The sequence below is a fragment of the Balaenoptera borealis genome, assembly GCF_965194805.1.
Source record: "Balaenoptera borealis genome assembly, contig: HAP1_SCAFFOLD_81, whole genome shotgun sequence".
Lineage (NCBI taxonomy): Eukaryota > Metazoa > Chordata > Mammalia > Artiodactyla > Balaenopteridae > Balaenoptera > Balaenoptera borealis.
Genome location: NW_028123982.1, coordinates 406,129 through 424,948, shown reverse-complemented (window position 1 = coordinate 424,948; position 18,820 = coordinate 406,129). Strand labels below are relative to the sequence as shown.

General features: G+C 38.4%; 1 protein-coding gene across 1 annotated transcript in view; it reads right to left on the bottom strand.

The window, feature by feature from the left end:
* Window positions 1–18,820, bottom strand: part of FMN2 (formin 2) — a 345,283-nt gene that overhangs the window by 77,824 nt on the left and 248,639 nt on the right. Inside the window, exon 14 of the mRNA XM_082408836.1 lies at window positions 11,134–11,226. Within this exon, the coding sequence (XP_082264962.1) occupies window positions 11,134–11,226 (93 nt within the window). The remainder of the gene's footprint in view (window positions 1–11,133; window positions 11,227–18,820) is intronic.

Here is an 18,820-nt window from a genome sequence, read left to right as displayed (position 1 = left end):
TCCAATATTGCAAAGGCCTGATTGCTTCTATTAAAAACAACCATGTTTTGGTACAGCAACTTTTTCACAGTGTGTCCTCAGGAGACAAAGACCTTGAGCATCACCTTGCAACCTGGAGATTTCATCTATTTCAACCTGGAGATTTCATCTATTGGAAACAATTCCTCCAGAAGGACTCTCCTCAACTTCGATGAAAAGGCCCCTATCAAGTACTGCTAACCAAACCTAGGAAGAGACTCTTGGATTCACGTGACACAACTAAAGAAAACCCCGAATCCTGAATGGACCTGCACATCATACTGTGACCTGAAAGTAAAGATTTCCCAGAATTGGAGCAAATGACATCTGATGAGAGTTTTGCCAAGATCCAGACCAAGTCTGTTGGAAGTTTGTTTCCAAACCTTTGATGATGATGTAACACCACCAAATGATCTCCAATGTCCTTGGTTTCGATAACATGAGCTTTAGATAAAAAGTGTCTGAGAGTTCTCCATCCTTTCTTGTTACTATATGTGACCTCAGTTGGTTTCCAGTCTGTGCACTTTCCCTGCAACATGGGACACGACACTCAGGAAAGGACCTTACTGACATTGAGGAGCAAAAAGCCACTGAAACTGGAAAACCTGACTCCTGATCAGCGATGTTTTCAGAGGAAGATCTTGATCAAAAGGGGGGAATGTAATAAACAGAAACCACAATTAGATAGATTTGGGAGACCAGAAGGAGGAGTTCTCATGCCCTGTGACAATAGCAGAGCCCACCAGAAAGAAGAAAGACTCCACTTCATTCATGGCAAAGACTCAGCCAATGAAAAGCCATGGAGTCATTATCTTCTGTAGCCCTTTCCACTTCCTTTTCTCCTTTTTAGCAGTGTTCTCCTTCTCCAGTGGCTGTCAATGGAATGAACAGCCAGAGTGATGTGAAATCCAAGATGGCCACTAGATTCTTCCCAGCTCCTTGGCAAACCCCATTTTTCAGTTTTTGCATTTCTTTCTCCACTATAGTGCATTTAATATAATACAAATTATGAAGTGACATTGGTGGGAAGACTTCCACAAAATTGCAAAAACAGTCTACCAGCAATGTCTATCTGACCTTCCAGTGCCATAGCCTTGGAAAATCATTTTGTCCCCAGAGGCCTCAGACCTCCTCCTTCTGGACCCTTTGAACACCTACAGCTATGTCATTCAACTGCCATTTAACAAGAGTTATCAACATGTCCTTGTTCTTGTTATTGTATGTATGTTTTCTGGATGGGTTGATTCCCTCACAGTGGCAAATAAACTGTTAGAGAATGTTTCCCACTTGGGATACACCTTCCACGATCTCCAGTGATTGGTACACCCACTTCCATGGGCAAATTATACAAACCTTAATGAAAACCTTGTAAACTTCTTGGAATTATCACTGTCCCTATCATCCTCAATCATCAGATAAAGTTGAGAGAGCTAATATGATCCTGAAACTCAAAATTTATAAACTTGCCAAAATTACTGGACTCCCCTCACCTAAGGTATTGCCTTTGGTCTTGCTGACTCTTTGCAGTACCCACTTTGGGATCCATAAACTCCATCCACATGAGACAGTCACCAGCTGACCAATGTCTATTGGCATATGACCTTCTGCTGAGCCCTCGGTGTCTCATACTAGTATGACCAGATACTGTAAGTCATTAATGTCTCATGCTCAAGCCTGTCATCAACAGGTCAAAGAAGCTTTCCTGGATCCCAGTTCAAAGAATCCTGTTGGTCACAGTCTGGAGCCCAGTGACTGGGTGTTCTGGAAACATCATCAGAGGAAGACAGCCCTAAGCCTTGCTGGAAGGGACCTTACCATGTGCTCCTGACCACTGACACTGCTGCAAAACTAGAAGGCACTGAGTCTTGAGAACACAGCTAAAGAAGGCTCCACCTGACATCTGGTCCAGTACAGACAATGGAGACTTCCAAGACAAACTGATGAAGAGAAGTAGCTGACATCATGCAGATTACTTCTACCCAAAATGCCAGATCAAGACTTCAAACTTTAACTAAAAATGAAACCTTTTATTCTTCATTTCTTTCTTTCCTTTTTTCTGACATTGGCCTGGAAAGATAATGACCTCCCTTCAGATTTGTCCTCACTCACTAAGAAATCTCTAAGAAATCTCAAAAGCAACCCCCATCTTTAGGATAACTTTTTATTTTAAGCTAGGAGATTCTCTTCCCACATGTGCAAAAAACCTGACTAACACTTGGCCTGAACAAATAAACTCAGCCATCCCTAAAAATGATGTCCCTCATAAGGTGATGTTAGCTCAACACTTCAAGATGACTTCCAATGTTTATGACCTTAATAAAATCTAGACTTTGGATAAGAAATGGCCGAGAGTTCTCCTTACTACCCTACCTTGTTACACAAATGTGACCTCAAGCAATTTCTGTCCACAAACTTTCCCTCCTATGTGAGACAGCACACCCAGGAAAGGTCCTTCCTGGGACCGAGGGACAAACCACTAGATGTGGAGAACCTGACTCCTGATCAGTGATGCTTTAAAGAAAGATCTTGTTCAAAAGGGGTAAATGTGAAAATTAATAAAGGAAACCTCGACTAAAATTGGGGTCTGGAAGGCGTGCACAGGGAGCTCTCATGCCTACCACTGGGGGTCAATCACCCAAACAGGAAGAGAGGGTCCTCAAACCTCCAAAGGGAAGGGGCCTCTACTTCCTGGGCAGGAGGAAGGGAGATGTTCTTCCTGACCAGCAACAAGCTCGGCCAATGAAAAGCTGTCATCACCCTGAATTCTCACTTTCCTGAAATGAACTTTCACTTTTCTCTTGCTGATGACTTCCTTGTCCCACCTTCCTTTCTATAAAAACCTTCCATTTTGTATAACTTTCATTTGTAATAGAGTATCTCTTTGCTTGCCAGATGAGATGCTGCCTGATTCATGCATTGTTTAATAAAGTCAATTAGATCTTCAAATTTACTCAGTTGAATTTTGTTTTTAAAAAATTATATATTTAGAGTTGAGGTTTCAACACCCTTTTAGTTATAAACATGTGATTACAGATTTATGCATTTTTTTCTTTGTTCTATTTCTCTAGCTCAGCTACAATTTACGATGCTTTGATTAAGGAAGAAATGTTTGGGAGAAGAGGGGGTGGAGGTACTGAGAGTGAGTCTAATGAATAATCTCATTAGCTATTTCTGATTTATAAAAATCACAAGGGCCTTAACTTCATTTAATACCATGGAAGGGAACTACTTTTAAAAAATTTTGCCATTCACCCAAAAAACAGCTGTGCTTAAGTTTTAAAATATACCTTTATCAAAATATAATTATAGGAGTAAAAAGGCTGTGAAGGTCAACAAGAGGGACCTAGGCTCCTATTTCTTTCCCAGTAACCTCAACACGCACAGACATGTAATGGCAATCCACTTTAACTAAGGTCCTTTACAGCCCAGAAATTCGGTTATCATATGCACACTTTGTCCAAAATACAACTTGGATTCAAAAAGAAAGAAAAAAAATTAAAAGGAAACGAGTGTGCTGGGTTCTGGGAGAAATTCTAGCTAAGCATTAAGTTCCCCAGTGATCCATTTATCTCATTTTCTTACCTCTTGTTGCCTACTTCTTAAAAAAAAAAAGGCGGCACAAAAGAAAATTTAACAAAAACTACAAAAATAAATTTAAAATAAATAAATGCTGCATAACCATCTGGAGATTATCAGTTAGTTTTCTTCATAACAATGCACAAAAATAAAATCATCCCATACGTTGGCATAAATTAGAGATAAGCTTATTATAGCAACTTCAATTAAACAGTGAAGTCAAACGCTTATGCATCACTTACACTTGTCCCACAATAACTTTTAAAATTGTTGCAGAGTTATACTCTACTTTCTCACTTGCCTTCAATGTCAAAAGCTCAGAAAACTGGTTTCTGCCCATGCCAATCCAAGAAAAATGTTCCATCCAGGAACATGTACCACTATGATCATCCCTGCTTTCTGAAACTACCCCTCACTCTGGGTCCCCCAAAACTGCCTCTCTCGGTGCTCCTTCTACCTATCTAATTACTAACACCTGTGAGGGCTTCTCTTCCTCTGTTCACCCCAGAAACGTATTCTCCTCTAGAATTCTATCCCGGAGTCTATTTTCTTATCTTCCTAGGTGATCACATGCACTAAACAATCACCTTGCTGGTGATGGCCAATCTTCCATCTTGGTTCCACGCCCATGTCTACTGCATACATACACCTGCTCACTTGGAGTATCCACCTGCGTGTCCACCTAAGGTGATCATGCTAGCCATTCCCATCTTTCCCAAGATCTATCTTCTCTACTCCAGTGATTCATATCACAACTCACCCGGGCACTCAGACCTGAAATCGGGACACCATCCATCACCTCTACGCTCATTTGGTCACCACATAATTTCCGTGCTGTGTTATTAATATCCCTAGATCTATCCTCTCTCCAGCACTGCTACTACTCCCCCAGAACAGGCCCTTCATTTCTCTAACAGCATGACCCAACAATCTTGGAAGAGGCCTCCTGCCTACAAGTCTGGGCCGCCTCCACTTAGCTCCTCTCCATGGCTGCTAGTGTACCCTCTCTTAAACCTTCAAATCTCTGCTCACGCAGATTCAGGGTAAAGCCCAAGTTCCTCGGCCAGGCTTGCAGATGCAGTGGTGGGTGGGTGTGGGACCATCTGTACAATTTCTTACCAGAGTATGGGGAGAGATTATCATTAGAGCAACAGGTAAATGGAACAGGAAGATTGTGGAGGTTCAAGAGAAGAAGACAGAAACAAATCTCAGAAATTGAGAAAACTAAATTTACAAGGGAAATGTTACAGCACTGCTGAGGAGAAGTGAGTTCCAGCAGCAGGTGTCCGTCATGACTTAAGGTGACAGCAGTCAGTGTTGTGTAAGGACCACCACCCTGCCAAGAAAACAATGTCGAGCTGCTCTGGTACAAATATGAGCTTAATGAGGGTTGTTGGGCTTTCGCCTGGTGAGCAGGACAGTGTATACTATGTGCAGGCATTTTTCCAGGTGTAGGGATACAGCAAAAAGAAAAGCAAAGCTGCTCTCTTAATGGACCTTACATTGTTTAGGGACGAGTAACTAATTCAATCACAGAGAACAGTTAAATGTTACAAAGAATATAAAACTGGCAGGGGGTGGTGAGAACATTATTTATTCACACTATATTCTCAAGTCTCCCAACGATGGCACTCAGCTGGCACCATTACAATCAGTAACTGCCTTGTGGTGGTAGGACTCAACTCTAAATCTGCCTATTTTAGGGCAGAGGTGAGGGACATTCCCAAAGAGGTGTTTAAGCAGAGGCCATAAAATCTTGTCTTGAGCAGAATTGGGAAGATGGGAGTGCAAAAGGGGGTGGATCGATGGATAACTGGGCCGGATGAAATCAGAAGCTCTTAGAGTGTGATTCAGAGACTAAATGGCTGAATTACAAGAATAAGAGAAGTCTCTATTATATTGTGAGAGCTAATGCAATTAAAATGTTTGCCAGCATTGGGTATAGTCTCTTGGATTGTCTGAGAGAGACTTTAGCTTTAGAAAATGAAACACATTGAAAAGACTTTGATGGGATATTAAAAAACTTGAATATATCTGTGTAAGGTAATCTGAGCACAAAGGTTAATGTAAGAAAACACTATTATAACTGAGGAAGGCCTAATTATAAACAAAGATTTGATATATATTATTTGTACTAAGTTGGAATGCATTTTTTAGTGTATAAATTTAATTTTAGAATTTTGTCCTGATAACTAGAAAAAATATGGTACAAAAAATTGGCCATATTCTTAGAGAAGTGTATTTTGAAATCCACTGTTTTCACTATATGTCACTGAACACAGGCTCATGAGCAACCGTTTTTAAAGCCGGACCTGTTTTTCTTCCACATTTTAGACACACTTGATCTACATAAGTTTTTCCAAAGGATTTGCTGTTGTCACTCTCTGTCTTCCAGATAATGTACAATGTAAGGTCCATTAAGACACATACGTTTTCTTCTTCACTGCTGTGACTCAGTACCCCAAAGAATGTCTGGGCGGATAGGAGGCATTCAAAAAAATTTTCAACCATACAACATTTGAAGAGGACCGGAGAAGAAATAAAAGGGTAACTGAAAGTGCTGGAGGAGGAGACGTGAAGAAAGACTCACATAATTATGGTTAATCTAATGGTAAAAAGGTGAAGCATTTCACACCTGTAAGAACACACAGGTTATTATCCTTATAAGAGTTATGGTTTCATTTATCATAGATAAGTATAAGAATTACTACTGCCTGAATTTCATACTAAAGGGGATAAAAGTCTTCATGGAAGACTGGTAAAATATGAATAGACACTTATCAATTTAGTGTGCCAGGATACAGTCTCCCATGCAAGTGAATTGCCAGACAAATTCTGAAGGCCTCTACCCACCCTGGGAATCATTATAATGATATCAAAAGATATCAGATATAGCTGATCATGTGTGGATTGTGAGCACAATTCGTAATTCCACCTGGGGTGAAAAACATAATTTTGTTATTCATTCAAAAAAATGACTTAAGATGGATTCAAAAGAAAATTTCAATGCCTGGTCTATGAAACACAGATTCAAAGTATTATATATGGGTGGTGAATTTTGTCAAAAGCTTTTTCTGCATCTACTGAGATGATCAAATGGACTTTCTCCTTCAGTTTGTTAATATGGCTTATCACATTGATTGATTTGCATATATTGAAGAATCCTTGCATTCCTGGGATAAACTCCACTTGATCGTGGTGTGTGATCCTTTTAATGTGCTGTTGGATTCTGTTTGCTAGTATTTTCTTGAGGAGTTTTGCATCTATGTTCATCAGTGTTATTAGCTTGTAGTTTTCCTTTTTGGTGGCATATTTGTCTGGATTTGGTATCAGTGTGATGGTGACCTCATAGAATGAATTTGAGAGTGCTCCTCCCTCTGCTATATTTTGGAAGAGTTTGAGAAGGATAGGTATTAGATATTCTCTAAATGTTTGATAGAATTCACCTGTGAAGCCATCTGGTCCTGGGCTTTTGTTTGTTGGAAGATTTTTAACCACAGTTTCAATTTCAGTGCTTGTGATTCATCTGTTTATATTTTCTATTTATTCCTGGTTCAGTCTCGAAAGGTTGTGCTTTTCTAAGAATTTGTCCATTTCTTCCAGGTTGTCCATTTTATTGTCATATAGTTGCTTGTAGTAATCTCTCATGATCCTTTGTATTTCTCCAGTGTCAGTTGTTACCTCTCCTTTTTCATTTATAATTCTATTGATTTGAGTCTTCTCCCTTTTTTTCTTGATGAGTCTGGCTAATGGTTTATCAATTTTGTTTGTCTTCTAAAAGAACCAGCTTTTAGTCTTACTGATCTTTGTACACCCATTTATGATAAAAAGACTCCAGAAAGTAGGCATAGAGGGAGCTTACCTCAACATAATACAGGCCATATATGACAAACACACAGCCAACATCATTCTCAATGGTGAAAAACTGAAATCATTTCCACAAGGATCAGGAACAAGACAAGGTTTCCCACTCTCAAGACTATTATTCAACATAGTTTTGGAAGTTGTAGTCACAACAATCAGAGAAGAAAAAGAAATAATGGGAATCCAAATCAGAAAAGAAGAAGTAAAACTATCACTGTTTGCAGATGACATGATACTATACGAAGAGAATGCTAAAGATGCTACCAGAAAACTCCTGGAGCTAATCAATGAATTTGGTAAAGCAGCAGGATACAAAATTAATGCACAAAATTCTCTTCCTGTCCTATACACTAATGATGAAAAATCTGAAAGAGAAATTAAAGAAACACTCCCATTTACCACTGCAACAAAAAGAATAAAATACCTAGGAATAAACCTACATAAGGAGACAAAAGATCTGTATGCAGAAAACTATAAGACACTGATGAAAGAAATTAAAGATGATACAAACAGATGGAGAGATATACCATGTTCTTGGATTGGAAGCATCAACATTGTGAAAATGACTATACTAACCAAAGCAATCTACAGATTCAATGCAACCCCTATCAAACTACCAATGGCATTTTACACAGAACTAGAACAAAAAATTTCACAATTTGTATGGAAACACAGAAGACCTTGAATAGCCAAAGCAATCTTGAGAAAGAAAAACGGAGCTGGAAGAATCAGGCTCCCTGACTTCAGACTATACTACAAAGCTACAGTAATCAAGACAGTATGGTACTGCCACAAAAACAGAAATATAGATCAATGGAAGAGGATAGAAAGCTCAGAGATAACCCCACGCACCTATGGTCAACTTATCTTTGATAAAGGAGGCAAGAGTATACAATGGAGAAAAGACAGCCTCTTCAATAAGTGGTGCTGGGAAAACTGGACAGCTACATGTAAAAGAATTAAATTAGAACACTCCCTAACACCATACACAGATATAAACTCAAAATGGATTAAAGACCTAAATGTAAGGCCAAACACTATTAAACTCTTAGAGGAAAACATAGGCAGAACATTCCATGACATAAATCACAGCAAGATCCTTGTTGACCCAACTGTAGAGAAATGGAAATATAAACAAAAATAAACAAATGGGACCTAACGAAACTTAAAAGCTTTTGCACAGCAAAGGAAATCATAAACAAGATGAAAAGACAACCCTCAGAATGAGAGTAAGTATTTGCAAATGAAGCAACTGACAAAGGATTAATCTCCAAAATATACAAGCAGCTCATGCAGCTCAATATCAAAAACACAAACCAATCCAAAAATGGGCAGAAGACCTAAATAGACATTTCTCCAAGGAAGATATACAGATTGCCAACAAACACATGAAAGGATGCTCAACATCACTAATCATTAGAGAAATGTAAATCAAAACTACAATGATGTATCACCTCACACCAGTCAGAATGGCCATCATCAAAAAATCTACAAACAATAAATACTGGAGAGAGTGTGGAGAAAATGGAACCCTCCTGCCCTGTTGGTGGGAATGTAAATTGATACAGCCACTATGGAGAACAGTATGGCGGTTCCTCACCAAACTAAAACTAGAACTACCATACAACCCAGCAATCCCACTACTGGGCATATACCTTGAGAAAACCATAATTCAAAAAGAGTCATGTACCACAATGTTCATTGCAACTCTAGTTACAATAGCCAGGACATGGAAGCAACCTAAGTGTCCATCGACAGATGAATGGATAAAGAAGATGTGGCACATATATACAATGGAATATTACTCAGCCATAAAAGAAACGAAATGGAGTTATTTGTAGTGAGGTGGGTGGACGTAGAGTCTGTCATACAGAGTGAAGAAAGTCAGAAAGAGAAAAACAAATACTGTATGCTAACACATACATGTGGAATCTACAAAAAAAAAAAAAAAAGTTTCTGAAAACCCTAGGAACAGGACAGGAATTAACATGTAGACATAGAGAATGGACTTGAGGACACCAGGAAGGGGAAGGGGAAGCTGGAACGAAGTGAGAGCATGGCATGGGCATATATACACCACCAAATGTAAAATAGATAGCTAGTGGGAAGCAGGTGCATCGCACAGGGAGATCAGCTCAGTGCTTTGTTTCCACCTAGAGGGGTGGGATAGAGAGGGTGGGAGAGAGATGCAAGAGGGAGGAGATATGGAGATATATGTATACGTATAGCTGATTCACTTTGTTATACAGCAGAAACTAACACACCATTGTAAACAAATATACTCCAATAAAGATGTGAAAAAAATAAAAAATATTATATAATATAATCACATATGTGAACAACTATATGAGTGACACACTCATTAACGTTTTAGGATGTGAAATCTAGCAAATTGTTTGACTTCTCTTTTAATGAGTTATAGAATTAAGGACTCCTTTCTACCCATAAGCAAAGAAGAATATTCCATAAAATTACAGTTTCTTGATCCTAAAAGTCCACTGCATGGAAAAACCAAGACTCATTTCATTCATCATTAAGAGCTGAGTGAGCTGTCAGGCCCATCTAATTTGTAATTACAGGACACTGATTTCAGTCAAGTACTATTTAAGACTCCACGGGTAGATTTTCCACTCTAAGTCACGAGGACCTGAGGAAATGGAAATGACAATCACTCTGATACGTGACAGACCAAATTTCTGTTTCTATTGTCATGATTATCTTAAATGATTAAATGGTATTTTCCCATCTAAAAAAGAGCTGTGCTTAATGCTGTATCAAATTCCAGCATAACTCATTCACTGTATATCATCATTAAAGACACTTGAACAACCTATAAAAACCACAGAGGATGGAGCCAGTCTTCAGAGCACAATTTGGCCTCAGTCTCAGGCCATGTCAGTCTCTGGAGAATTCCTAAAAGAGCAAGAACCTTCCCAGAGCATGGCCTGATATAAATCTGATCTTCAGAAGATATGTATATAACTTTCCAAAGCAGAAATGTTTGGAGTAGTGAACGTTTTGATATGTTTCAAGGATTTCAAACAGCAATAGATTAATAGAATTTTTTATTAAATTTTTTTTGTTTCTTTAATATTGTCTGAAATGTCCCATCACTGCTTATTTCATAGGAATATAGGAAGAATCAATAAGATAACATTTACAAAGTTTTTAAGGTCCCCAGAAAAAATGTGTTAAATATCCAGGGGTATGTATACATCCTATAGAAGATAGAATATAATGTTTTGATGATCAGAAAATCATCAATATACCTTGTTTTGAGCATAATGTTTTGACAAAGCAAAGAAATACCAGGTTGAACTGAAGTCATAAGTGTAGATAAAACTTAAAAGAATATCTAACTTTCTATCACAAAAAGATAAAAATTTTAATGCCTTAAAAATATATGCTATTTTATAAAAAATATATATATGCTATTTTAACTAATAACTATTGTATCTGCTGTCATTAGAAAAACAGCAATAAAGAGTATTATTCACAAAACAGCATGTTTAGCCAATTGCTTGTCTGTCACAACTGTGTGATTCGTGATTAAACATCATTTATTTTTCTGTGATGTCAAAATAATCCCTTTTAAACCAATGCATATTTTTCAAAATGCCTTCTACCTTTCTGCTGAACAGGGAGGGAAATGCAACATATCTCTTCCGAATTTACCTTGAATAATAAATTGTTCCATGTTTTCTTTGAATGGCTGGATGTGCTCTTTTGAGGACACCTGGTACACTTTCCCCGCTTCAACCTCACAGGCTGAAATTAGAAAGAAACATTGTTCAGAACGTCACACTGCTAACACTGCATTAAAACAATTAAAAATATATATTAACTAGTGTAGAAAATCCTGCTAACCACGATAACTGACATATGCGTCTACCCATATTTAGAAATATCCAATGCTGACAAAAGGTTTCACTTTAGGGGATTGTAAAAATAAACTTAAAAAAATTAAGGTATAGTTGATATAAAATATTATGTTAGTTTCTGGTGTACAACATAGTGATTCGATATTTAAATACATTATGAAATTGATCACCACGATAAGTCTACTAACCATCTGTGACTGTACAGTTATTACAATATTATTGACTATATTCCTTATGCTGTATATTAAACCCCATTACTCATTTAATATTTTATATTAAATGTAAGATTATACCTCTTACCCACTTCACCTTTTTCAACCATGCCCTCACCCCCACCCCAGCAACTGTGGGTTTATTCTCTGTATCTATAAGCATCTTTCTGTTTGGTTTGGTCATCTGTTTTGCTTTTTGGATTCCACATGTAAGTGAAGTAATACAACATTGGTCTTTCTCTGTCTGACATATTCCACTTGGCATACCCTCCAGGTCCATTCATGCTGCCTTTGTGCAAATGGAAAACTTTATTTTTTCATGGTTGAGTAGCATTCCACTGTGTGGGTAGGTGAAATATGTGGGCATATATATACACACACACATATGCATATATATGAAACATGTATACACACACACATATATATTATGTGTATGTGAAACATGTCTTCTTTATCCATCCATCTATTGGTGGATACTACTTAGGTTGCTTCCAAATCTTGGCTATTATAAACAATGCTTCAATGAACATAAGGGTGTATATATCATTTTCAATCAGTATTTTTGTTTTATTGGTATAAATACCCAGAAGTGGAATTGCTGGAACATACGGTAGTTCTATTTCAATTTTTTTGAGGAATCTCCATACTGTTTCCCACAGTAGCAGCATGAATTTTCACTCCCAGCAGCAGTGCACGAGGGTTCGCTTTTCTCCACATGCTCCTCGCCAATACTTGTTATTTCTTGTCTTTTTGATAATAGCTATTCTAACAGGTGTGAGGTGATATCTCACTGTGGGTTTGATTTGCATTTTCCTGATGATTAGTGGTGCTGAGCATCTTTTCATGGGTTTGTTGGCTATCTTTTTGTCCTTTGGAGAAATGTCTATGCAGATCCTCTGCACAATTTTTAATTGGATTGTTTGTTCTTTTTTTATATTAAGTTGTATGATTTCTTTATATAATTGGGATATAAGCCTTTTATAAAATGTATTATTTGCAAATATCTTCTCCCATACAGTAGGCTGTCTTTTCGTTTTGTTGATGGTTTCCTTTGCTGTGCAAAAGCTTTTTTGTTTGATGTAGTCCCATTTGTTTATTTTTGTTTTTCTTACCCCTGCCTGAGGAGACATATCTAAAAAATCATCCCTAGGACTGATGTCAAAGAATATAGTGCTATATTTTCTTGTAGGTGTTTTGTGCTTTCAGGTCTTATATTTGAGTTTTTAACCATTTTGACTTTATTCTTATACATAGTGTAGGAAAATAGTCCAGTTTCATTCTTTTGCTTGTGGCTGTCCAGTTTTCCCAAAAACATTTATTGAAGGGGCTGTCTTTTCCCCATTGTATATTACTGACTCCTTTGATGTAGATTAATTGACCATGTAAGTATGGATGTATTTCTGGGCTTTCTAATCTGTTCCAGTGATATATGAGTCTGTTTTCCTGCCAGTACCATACTGTTGTTTTTTTTTTTTAAAGTTTCATGAAAGTTAATACTCATTTTTAAAAAAAATAAATGTATTTATTTATTTTTGGCTGTGTTAGGTCTTTGTTGCTGCACATGGGCTTCCTCTAGTTGTGGCGAGTGGGGGTTACTCTTTGTTGTGGTGTGCAGGCCTCTCATTGTGGTGGCTTCTCTTGTTGTGGAGCACAGGCTCTAGGTGCACAGGCTTCAGGAGTTGTGGTGCATGGGCTTAGTTGCTCCACAGCATGTGGGATCTTCCTGGACCAGGGCTCAAACCTGTGTCCCCTGCATTGGCAGGCAGATTCTTAACCACGGCACCACCAGGGAAGTCCCCCCTACTGTTTTGATTACTATAGCTTTGTACTATAGTCTGAAATCAGGGAGTGTGGTATCTTCAACTTTGTTCTTTTTCAAGATTGCTTTGGCTTTTGGGGTCTTTTGTGGTTCCATACAAATTTTAAGATTATTCTAGTCCTATGAAAAATGCCACTGGTATTCTGATAGGGACTACAATGAATCTGTAGATTACCTTGGGAAGTATGGACATTTTAACAATATTGATTCTTCCAATCCATAAGCATGGTATATCTTTCCATTTATTTGTCTTGGCTTCAATTTCTTTCATCAACATCTTAGAGTTTTCAGAGCTCAGGTCTTTTGCCTCCTTGGTTAAATTTATTCCTAGGTATTTTTTTCTTGATGCAATTGGAATTGCAACAGTTCTGTTCTGAGAGCACGTTCATTAAGTCCAATTTGTTCTTAAGTCCAACAAAATTAGCCTAGGTACCCAACTAACACAATCAGCTATATACCACTGCTTTTACACTTGCTCTGGACATCCTGGGCTTTAAATAAAGATACTATACTACTGTACTCTATACAGCACTGTAAAGTACACAAAAGTACAACCACTTGTAGAGGATGCATACACGTGACAATGTACACCAGTCACATGAACTAACTGATGTGACTGGACATGTGAATGCATGTTCACATCTTTGAAAGTTCACAACTTGAAGGTTCATATGTAGGGGACTTACTGTATTAATTTTGTACCTTTTAACTTTACTAATTCATTTATTAGTTCTAATAGTTTTTTGGTTGTGTCTTTCGTATTTTTTATATATAGTGTCATGTCATCTTCAAACAGTGACAGTTTTACTTCTTCCTTTCCAATTTGGATTCCTTTTATTTCTTTTTCTTGTCTGATTGTTATGGCTAGGACTTCCAATACTATGATGAATAAAAGTGGTGAGAGTGGGCATCCTTGTCTTGTTCCTGACCTTAGAGGAAATGCTTTCAGCTTTTCACCATTGAGAATGAGGTTTGCTGTGGACTTATCCTGCATGGACTTTGTTATGTTGATGTATATTCTCTCATATCCACTTTGTGGAGAGTTCTTATAAATAGATGTTGAATTCTGTCAAAAGCTTTTTCTACATCTATTGAGAGGATCATATGATTTTTATTCTTCAGTTTGTTAACTGGGGAGGCTTTTCAGAGTCTACCTGCCAAGTCTCACATCCAAGCTATTTTGAAAAGTAATCTCCAAGGACAAGACTCAAAAAAGATTAAAACAGTGATTCTAATGTGCATTAATGTGTGAAGGAGGGAAGGGTAGGAAGGAGGCTGACTGGGTTCATAGCTTGAGTGGCTTGGGGATGAAGAACACAGGAGGAAGAGCATTTTTCAAAGGAAAGAAAATTAATTTGCTTTTGAACTTGCTGGGTTTTAAGATGACAATGGAATATCCAAGTGTAGTTTCAGCAAGCAGTTGGATTTATGAGTTTGCAGATCAGAGTGATACAGGAAAACTCTGAGTAAGACCACCTGAGAACAGCATATCCAGTGAGAAAAAGAGGGAGCCAATGTTGAACGCCTGAGCAATGCCAACTTTAATGAAGAAGCAGAGGAAGAGAAGGCCATGAAGAAAAAAGACTTAGAAGGAAATGTCAGATATTATAAGGAGAATCAGAAGTGAGTGGGGTTAGTGAGTCGAAGGGAACAGAGACAGCAAACAATACAAAGGTGGAAGTAAAACGCCCCCTCAATTTGGCAAATTGTGGCAACAGTATCAGCAGTGCCAGGGACAAAGCTGTAACAGTGTGAGGACGGAATGGGAAGTCAGAGACCACGGAAGTGGACCAGGAATCTGTTACTATCTTGGTCAGTGAGCACACATGTTCCAGAACAAGTGTCCAGCAAAGGCAAGGTGTGGACTATGGGAAGAACGAGGGACAAGTGAACACAAACCCTTTACAGCTTCTGGAAAATGCTCCAAATATCCTAGTCTTGCCAACAGTGGGCAAGCAGATCCAGCTGCATGTTAAGAGAAGTGTATAATTCACATGCATCATTCTATCCTAAAGATGGATTTCAGAAAAATCTATCCCTAACAATTAAATATCCATAGATTAATGCCAAAATAGTTCCTTTTCACCTAAAAGTAATGAAAGCGGCAGAGATACCACACACACAAACCCCACAATACCTTAGTTTGGGTGTGGCACACTTAGCATTACGACCAGTGGAATAAGTTACGTTCACTGAGCTCACCACTTTAAATGCCAAAACAAACAGATGTTTCACATGTGTACTCTTCAACAAGAATTTTGAAAGTGAACACTGTTTTAAACTGAAATGAAGGGTTTTGCTCCTTAAATAATCATTCCAATGAGAGGAATTCTCTATTTTTTTTGTCACTCTCCATACACAAGTGATGCACTTCCATGGACAAATCCAGTGTACAGGATACAAAAGGATAAAATGTACAGGCTACAAAAAGATAAAACATAACACCTGTAACTTTCAAAATGTAGTCAGCCTTTCTGTGCCTCAGGCTCTTTACCTGTAATACACAAATAGCAACAGAACTTGCCTCCTGGTGTTGTTACAAAGAATAAGTCAGTTAATACACATAGAGCACTTAGAACTGGGCCTGGTACATGCTAAGGTCCGTGTAAGTTTTCACCATCATTGTTGTTATTGTTATCTTTAGTTTTATCAGCAACAGTAGCAGACAAAAAAGCAGGATGCCCAAGAGCTAAGAGTATGGTTTTTGGAGACTGGGTTTGCAGCCTGTCTCTTCCACTTACGAGCTGTGTGTCTTTGGCGAAGTAGGTACCCCCTCTGTACCTCAGTCTCTTCGTCTGTAATACGGAGTTAATAACAGTGTCTACTTCACTGTGAAGATCAAAGGATTTTACGTAGGTAAAATACACAGAGGACTGCTGGATACACAGTAAGAGAACTATCATGTTTTCTACAATTACTGTGACTGCACAATTACCACCACCAGACACCACCAGAGGTGCAGCTACTAACACACAACAAGAACACAGAACTCCCACCTCCTCAGTCTCAGGAAGCACTGAGGCAATGCTTCAGATTGTGGGAATGACATTTTTAAAAATTAATTAATTAATTAATTTTTTATTTTTGGCTGCGTTGCAACTTCGTTGCTGGACGCGGGCTTTCTCTAGCTGCAGGGAGCGGGGGTTACTCTTCATTGTGGTGTGTGGGCTTCTCATTGCGGTGGCTTTTCTTGTTGTGGAGCACGGGCTCTAGGCATGCAGGCTTTGGTAGTTGTGGCTCATGGGCTCTACAGTGCAGGCTCAGTAGTTGTGACGCAGGGGCTTAGTTGCCCCGCGGCATGTGTGATCTTCCTGGACCAGGGCTCAAACCCATGTACCCTTCACTGGCAGGTGGATTCTTAACCACTGCACCACCAGGGAAGCTCAATGGGAATGGCATTTATAGTGACAAACTAGGATGTTATCTTTTTTTTCAAACATATTCCTTACTGGTCATCACTAATTTTGACGTATCACACAATTTTTAAAGGTTATAGTCCATTCATAGTTACTATAAAATATTGGCTATATTCTCTGTGTTATAAAATACATTCTTGTAGCTTATTTTCTACATAATAGTTTGTACCAACCACTCGCCCACCCTTATTCTGCCCCTCCCCCTTCCCTCTTCTCACGGGTAACCACTAGTTTGTTTCTATAACTGTGAGTCTCCTTTTTTTTTTTTTTAAATGTCTTCTATTTATTTATTTATTTTTGGCTGTGTTGAGTCTTTGTTGCTGCGCATGGGCTTTCTCTAGTTGCAGCGAGTGGGGGCTACTCTTTGTTGTGGTGCACAGACTTCTCATTGCAGTGGCTTCTCTTGTTGTGGAGCACAGGCTCTAGGAATGTGGGCTTCAGTACTTGCAGCATGTGGGCTCAGTAGTTGTGGCTTGCGGGCTCTAGAGTGCAGGCTCAGTAGTTGTGGCACACAGGCTTAGTTGCTCTGCATCATGTGGGATTTTACTGGACCAGGGATTGAACCCATGTCCCCTGCATTGGCAGGTGGATTCTTTACCACTGCACCACCAGGGAAGTCCCTGTTTTTAAATTATATTCACTAGTTTATAGTATTTTATAGTTTCCACATATAAGTGATATCATACACTATTTGTCTTTCTGTATGACTTTTTTTCACTCTGCATAATAACCCCCAATTCCATCCATGTTGTTGCAAATGGAAAAATTTCATTCTTTCTTATGGCTGAGTAGGATTCCACTCATCTTCTTTATCCATTCCTCTGTTGATGGACATTTAGGTTGCTTCCATATCTTGATAATTGTAGATAATGTTGCTATGAATATTGGTGAGCATGTATCTTTTCAAATTTGTGTTTTTGTTTTCTTTTTTTCAGATATATACTCAGAAGTGGAATTGCTGGATCCTATGGTAGTTCTAGTTTTAGTTTTTTGAGAAACCTCTATACTGTTTTCCAGTGTCTGCACCAATTTACATTCCCACCAACAATGAATGAGAGTTCTCTTTTCCCCATATTCTTGCCAATATCTGTTGTGTTCTTTTTGACGACAGCCATTCTGACAGGTGTGAGATTGCATCTCATTGTGGTTTTGATTTGTATTTCCCTGATGATTAGCAATGTTGAGCATCTTTTCATGTGCCTGTTGGCCATCTGTATGTCCTCTTTGGAAAAATGTCTGTCCAGGTCTTCTGCCCACTTTTTAATCAGGTGGTTTGTTTTCTTTGATGTTGAGTTGTATGAGCTATTATTATAATTTTTTAAAAATAAATTTATTTATTTTTGGCTGTGTTGGGTCTTCATTGTTGTGTGCAGGCTTTCTCTAGTTGCAGTGAGCAGGGGTTACTCTTCATTGCAGTGCATGGGCTTCTCAATGCGGTGGCTTCTCTTGTTGTAGAGCACAGGCTCTAGGCTCACAGGTTTCAGTAGTTGTGGCATGTGAGCTCAGTAGTTGTGGCTGCTGGGCTCTAGAGTGCAGGCTCAGTAGTTGTGGCACACAGGCTTAGTTGCTCTGTGGCATGTGGGATCTTCCTGGACTAGGGTTCGAACCCATGTCCCCTGCATTGGCAGGTGGATTCTTAACCACTGTACCACCAGGGAAGTCCCTGTTAATATAATTTGGATATTAACCCCTTACTGGTCATATCATTTGCAAATATTTTCTCCCATACCGTAAGATGTCTTTTCATTTTATTGATAGTTTCCTTTGTTGTGCAAAAGCTTTTAAGTCTAATTAGGTCCCATTTGTTTATTTTTGCTTTTATTTCCTTTGCTTTAGGAGACAGATCCAAAAATAAATATTGTTACAATTTATGTCAGAGTGTTCTGCCTATGTTTTCCTCTAGGAGTGTTTTGGTTTCTGGTCTTACATATAGGCCTTTAACTGATTTTGAGTTTATTTCTGTAGATGGTGTTAGAGAATGCTCTAATTTCATTCTTTTATATGTAGCTGTCTAGTTTTCCCAGCACCAGTTAT